This window comes from Pteropus vampyrus, unplaced genomic scaffold, assembly GCF_000151845.1.
Source record: "Pteropus vampyrus isolate Shadow unplaced genomic scaffold, Pvam_2.0 Scaffold127, whole genome shotgun sequence".
Lineage (NCBI taxonomy): Eukaryota > Metazoa > Chordata > Mammalia > Chiroptera > Pteropodidae > Pteropus > Pteropus vampyrus.
Genome location: NW_011888908.1, coordinates 2,636,728 through 2,643,278, shown reverse-complemented (window position 1 = coordinate 2,643,278; position 6,551 = coordinate 2,636,728). Strand labels below are relative to the sequence as shown.

The window sequence follows — 6,551 nt, the reverse complement described above, 5'->3', positions numbered from 1 at the left end:
CGCCGCCGACAGCCCGGCCGGCACCCGCGGCGGCTTCGTGCTCAACTTCCAGGCCGACGCCGAGCTCGCGGGCAAGAAGAAGGGCGGCCTCTTCCGCCGGGGCTCCCTCCTGGGGAGCATGAAAATGCGCAAGTCCGAGTCCAAGTCGTCCATCTCCAGCAAGCGCAGCTCGGTGCGCAGCGACGCGGCCATGAGCAGAATTAGCTCGAGCGATGCCAACTCCACGATCAGCTTCGGCGACGTCGACTGCGACTTCGGCCCCGCGGAAGACCACGTGGACGCCACCACCACGGAGACCTACCTGGGCGAGTGGAAGAGCGACAAGCGCAGCGGCTTCGGCGTCAGCGAGCGCTCCAACGGCATGAAGTACGAAGGCGAGTGGGCGAGCAACAAGCGGCACGGCTACGGGTGCACGGTGTTCCCCGACGGCTCCAAAGAAGAGGGCAAGTACAAAAATAACGTGCTGGTCCGCGGGATCCGGAAGCAGCTCATTCCCATCAGGAACGCAAAAACTCGGGAGAAGGTGGACAGAGCGATCGAAGGCGCGCAGAGGGCGGCTGCCATGGCGAGAACCAAAGTGGAGATAGCCAACTCGAGGTAGGGAAGCGCGCGGGCCGGCGGTTCTGCGGGGTCGCGTGTTACGTTTGCCAGTGTGTTGGTGACATCAGCACGCAGGGCCCACTGCCACTGCGGGACCAAAGGCGGCAAACGATTAAGCCCAGTAGAATGAGAGTCGGAAATGGGCCTGCACGGCCCTCAAACTTTCCCTCATCAGAAAGTCGTGGACGGCACGTCCAGGGCCCCTTCCTGTTCTAAATCCCTTCCCTAATATTTAGCGTGATGGAGAGTAGGTGCTTCGTGTGCCAGAGGGAAAAAAATGTCCGTCCACGTGGAAGCACACCTGGTCATAGATGAGCCCCCATTATCCTAATATTTAAGTTGGAGGTGTTCACGACTCCCCCTAGAAAACGATCCTGATTTATAAAATTCAGATTCTGCTTCTGGATGCCTCGTAGGTGAACTTGGTTTTGAGGAAGCCACCAAGATCTAGACGTGGCAGAAGTGGAAAGTTCCACGACAATCTAGCATGCGTTCTTGAAAAGAACAGAGCCCATCCTCATGGGAAAGGCAGAGAGACTGAGGCTCGCGGAATCGCCTCATTCTGTGCGGGGAAAGATGAGCTCACTGGTGTATTAAAAGGAAGGGGGTGGGGGCACCTGACTGGACAGATGGGGCTGTCAGTGTGCCAAGCAAGGTTGGAAGAAAGCAGAGCAGTCGAGACGGGCCGGCGTGAGGGGGAGAAGGCGGGTGAATAACAGACCCGGGAGTAGGGTGTACGCGGGCACGAGAGGGTGACGCACGTGGCGTTTTACCATCAGTAGCTGGGTTCAGGGGTCCAGCCAGAGGGATGGAGAAATCCACTGGGAGTGGGATTTGATTAGGCGCAGATGTCATGCAAGACAGAAGGAAATAGGGGTGGTTATGCATGGTAATTTTTATGTTTAGGCTTATTTAGGTGGGTACCGACTGGCCACGGCTTTGTGTGACTTGAGGCAGACTTTGAGCGTACGGCATGAACCCTTCCTCTGCTTCAGTAATCTCCCACAGAGGTGACCCTCCTTTGGACTCACGAAATTTTAGCGTGTCTTCAGGTTTTAATTCTTAGCTTTGAATTAATGAGCACCGCCCCCCCCCCCCTGCTTTTGTGGTTGAACCATATGACATTTCCGATATTTGAACTTCCTGGTGTACCAAAAAATGGCAATTTCATATGGTTCAACTTGCATATTTGTGGACTTCTATACTTGTACGCTTTTTTGTGTATGGCTACTATTTTACGGCTACTATTTACTTCCAAGTGTCTGAAATACTAATTGGAAAATAGAAAAGCTCTCTCCTTTTTAAAATTATTCATAGACATATGTTCTATTAAAGTGTCCAACATCTTTTCATTTTTATCCCAAACTAACCCTATTTTAAAGTTCACGTTTCTTGTCAGTCGACACAAACTTTCACGAAGTGTCTCTTCTGCTTTGCCTGCCAAATATCATTTATTTTAGATCATAGTTTTCTCTAATCACCAAGCGATACATCTACCTGCTTTTCAGTTTGCTTTGTAGATAGGATGCTTGGCACAGCTAATCTTGCTGGCTTCCTCAGCCCTCACTGACTGGAAAGCTAGTCATATACCTTGTGTTAGGCCCCGGCCTCCGATTTTAAATGCACTCTCCCAGGTCGTTCCATTGTATTTTCCCCTCGCAACCTAGTGATATACTAGAGGCAGTTTAATCTTGGCAGATGGAAAATAAACCTGTGCGGGACACTCTAGCAAATGACTTTCTTATGCTTGCTTTAATTACTGACTTTTATGATCAGTTTAAATGGGAGGATTCTGCATAACGAAAGGAAACTGCTTGCGAAGGTACAAAGATGATCTCTAATCATACTATCGTAAAACTATCATAGTATCATAAAACTCTTACCAAAGTCCTAACCACATTCTCTCTGTTGCAAGTCTTTTGCGGGGTGGTATTACCTAGTTTGGGAACACCGTATTCTACAGTCCATAATCAAGAAATCTTTAGCTTAAGATGCTATGCTTTTAGCCAGGTTACTCCATAAAGACTTCACTAGGTTATTTATTAAAATGCTCTGTTCAATATTCTAGCCGAAATAAGCCAGGCACAGGACAGATACGGTGTGATTCCACTTACATGAGGCATCAAAAATGGCCAAACTCATAGAGAGTGGTTGTGGGCGAGGCGGGAGGAGGACCTGGGAAGGTGTAAAGTTTCAGTGAAGCAAGGCGAGTTCTAGAAGTCTGTACACTGACTGGGCCTGTAGCTAACAACATGCCATTGTGCGCTTAAAATTTTGTCAGGAGGGTAGGTCTCACGTTAAGTGCTCTTACCGCAAAAAAGAAAAGTACTCTTTGGATGACACACCGGACAAAAAACAAAAACACTCAGTTAACCTTTTGTCACGTGACTTCTTCTATCACTGGTTTAGTCTCCTCCCCTCACTTTAATGACTGCTTCAGACACGGTTTTACAGCTCGTTTCTGTAGAAAGCTGAAGGACTGGCATTCCCCATATACTAGCTCTCGAGCTTTTTAAAAAGTAAAGAGAAGAAACAGTTCTGTCGGGGTTCCGGAGATGGCCCCGTGGGAGAAGGACTCCAGCTGCGTCGCCGTCCTGGCCCTGCCTCTCGTGCCTGCGAATCTGCTCAGCCCTTCCCGGCCCCTCGTCGTTGTCATTCCTCATGGCTTTGTTTTCAAAACTCTGGGGAGTTGAAGACCGTAAAATGCCTCTCTCCCTCTCCCCCTGCCCTGGTAACGGCCGAGTAAGCACTGGAGAGAGCCCGGCCGCTGCCACTCTTGAAATCACTAGTTCACGGTCAGCAGCAAAGAGAGACGATCAATTAATAGTCATTGATCACGTCCATTTGCTACTCCTTCTCCTGTGGCTGGTATTTCTCATGTGGTAGAGCTTTTTGTTTGTGTCTGAACCCCAGCAAGACAGACCTGCATTCGTACCATCACCCGATTTTACCTGGAAGCCACGCCTCAGATTAGCGCGGAGGAAAACAGCCGTGTCCTCCAGGAACATGTCCTCGGGGCGGTCAGGACGCTCGGAACCACTGCCTTAGGCCCCAAAATCCAGGAAAACATGGTGGATCTGTGGACCTTTTCCTTTGCTCCTTTGAAGAGGGCGGGACGTGTCTTCCCAGTAAACACACAGGAGGCCTATTTCTGAAGACTTCTCATGGGCTCCTGTTTAATTCTTATAGATGAGGGAGCACGGGGGTGACGTAACAGTCAGTGGAAAGTAGAAATCGTGCAGCAGACAGTAGATAGCGATGTCTGCCAGCAGGTTAGTGAGCCCTTCAGGAGTTAAAATGTGAGGATGCGTACGGCTTGCCAACTGTGTGACTTTTCTTTAGGTTTCTGTTCTGATCCCAGAAGTACTGTGTTTGGAAGATTTAACAAAACGTTTTGTTCCCCGCTTATCTTAGTCAAGGTAAATTGGTCATCTGGAATTGAGAAAGTGTCTCAGCTTTGTTTTATAAGAAACCTTCAGGCAGGAGGAGACCACCTGTGGACATTTCAAGCCCTTCCCGTTCAGAGGCAGAGACAGAGGCCCTGCCCCCAGGTCACCCCCACTCTCCTGTTGTTCCGGAGACATTTCCCATTCGGTCGTTTTTTTACTATATTAACTCTTGTCTCCAGTCATTCCTGAAGCGAGGTGTTCAAATTACTGTTCCTTGAGAAAAATACTTGAAAGGAGAATTTCGAGAATATAATTCATTTGGTTGAGATAGCGAGTAAGTGGCCCTTAGCCATCCCTCATGGAAATGAATAGGTCATTCAGATGGGGGTGGAGACAGAAGCCGAGCTTTGTGGGGTCTGAGCCTCAGAGGAAGTGATTATCGTGCTAGAGCACGGGAGTGTGACGCAGGATGGGCCGGGCCGGCCTAAAGCAGCTGCGGGCCACGGGCCTTTGATGTGCTGCATTCACCTTAACAGAGTAGAAGGAAGAAACAGCGGGAGGAGAGAGGGGAGTGGAGCAGGTGCCACTGTCCACCGAGGGGCCAGCGTCCCTGAAGCCGGCAGGACGCTCGGCTGGGTGCTCCCAGGGCCACTGTCAAGTGTCGGCAATGGGACAGGCCGGCCGGTCGCGTGGGGCTATGCTGCTCCCATCAGCTCCACGGCCGTTAATGCACCTCAGGTAGGCAGCACCTGGGCAGGTGGTGTCAGGAGGAAGCCCTGTGCTGTCGCCTGCCTGCGGTGCTCGTCGCAGAGCTGCACGGGGGGCAGAAGCACAGATGTGGAGCCTCGAGTTCAGGGAGCCGCGTGTGCAGATGCTCTCGCTACGTCCGTCTCCAGAACTGGAGGTCGAATTCCATGTTTGCCAGTTTTCCACTTAAACATAAAAATGACACGGTTTTTTTAAAAATCCTCCAGGGAAAATATATTTCCCGTACTTTTCTTTAAAAGGGGTATGTTACCATTTCCTACCACTCTGCCCTCTCCTCCGTGCCCAGAATGATTCGGCGACAGCTTCTCCCGAGAAACGTCTTCTCTCGTCCCTCCCCTCTGTCCACCGCCCTCGCCTGGCTCCCGGGCCAGCCCCTCGGGCTGCTCCATGCTCAGGTTTAGGCATAAAGTCTCTTCTCCAGCCAAGGGCTCCCTAACCCCACAGCCTCCCACCCCACTGGTATCACTGCCCGTTCATAAATTTGTTGTTTCACTACGTTTGTTCAGTCTCTCTCTCTCCAGCTAGATTCCAGCCCAGACCCTGCAGGCAGCTTTGCTCCGTTTCGAGTACCCAGCAGCCAGCTCGATCAGGCCACTTTCCTGAGGCTTCTAGTAAATATTTGATGAACAGGCGAATTAAAGCCTCACTAGTTAGGGTGTGAACACTGCCCGTGCTTGTAATTCCATTATGCTGGACAGTTATAAACCACAGTTTTAAGGAAGGGAACGTGGCTCTCATACTTCATCACGCTATAATCTAACAGGAGTCAAGGAAATGCAGAAAATGCAAAAGTATGTGTGACAGGTACCCTTTGCTTTAATTAAGTCAAGATCATCGAAGAGTCGTAAGTCGAGCATGGCCAGGAAATCAGCTCCAGGTTAAGCCAGACCGTTATCGCCATGTTACAGGTATGAGCTGTTCCAGTGGAACACGCGGTAAATGAGCAGGTCTGGAAGCCCAGGACGTCCCCTCACACAACCACAGCCACACCACGCACTCGCATCCCCACGACGCAGGATGAGTCAGAACAGATTGTCTGATTGTCTTTTTAAAAACTGAAGTGTGCTGAACGTTCCGCTGCCTTATTTTTTCTCTCAAAAGTTTTTCTTGCCCTGCCGTTTTGGGGGGCCTATTTTTTTAGACTTAGATAGTGATGGTTAACAGAACAGTCTCCTCACAAGAATACTTGACTTAATTCTTACTTCACTTATTAGTAATTAAAACCCAGAGTCACTATGAGTCAGTGCACATTGTGGATCCAAATTAAACTCGCTACCACCAATTTTAGGAAAAAGGCACGTGGTTATGAAGGGCCAGGAATTAGAAATTTCTTAAATTCTCCTGGACAAAAAGGATTCTCTTTCTCTTTTGCAGATCAAAGTTCTAGTTTCTATGCTACCTTGATATCTTTTCTGAGTTGTTAGTGGTCATGTCATATTCTTGGAAACAAATTACCTTTTCCATGAATTTTTTGTTTCTTCTATTGGCACTCCGGTTAATTTTCAGTTATTAACGTAAGTGATTTTGGCAGGAAGGTGAAGTCTTTGTGATGCCTCGTAAGTCATTTTAACGGAGCGGCTGTTAAATAGGCAAAGAAATCTTGTGGGGGGGGGCAGGGGAATCCCCTAAAATGTGGGAATCTACAGCTAAGGAGAATATTAGCCATTTTCTTCAGTTGTGTGCCCTGTGTTCGTCCATATCTGCCTCTGCTGCCTGTCAGCTTTCCGCCTGTCATTGCCAACCCTTGTACAGACTGAGCTCGGTTAACACGCTCAGGCTCTGAGGGGCCAAACA

General features: G+C 49.5%; 1 protein-coding gene across 1 annotated transcript in view; it reads left to right on the top strand.

Annotated features, from left to right (window-relative positions):
* Window positions 1–6,551, top strand: part of JPH1 (junctophilin 1) — a 75,217-nt gene that overhangs the window by 5,849 nt on the left and 62,817 nt on the right. Inside the window, exon 2 of the mRNA XM_023534597.1 lies at window positions 3–597. Within this exon, the coding sequence (XP_023390365.1) occupies window positions 3–597 (595 nt within the window). The remainder of the gene's footprint in view (window positions 1–2; window positions 598–6,551) is intronic.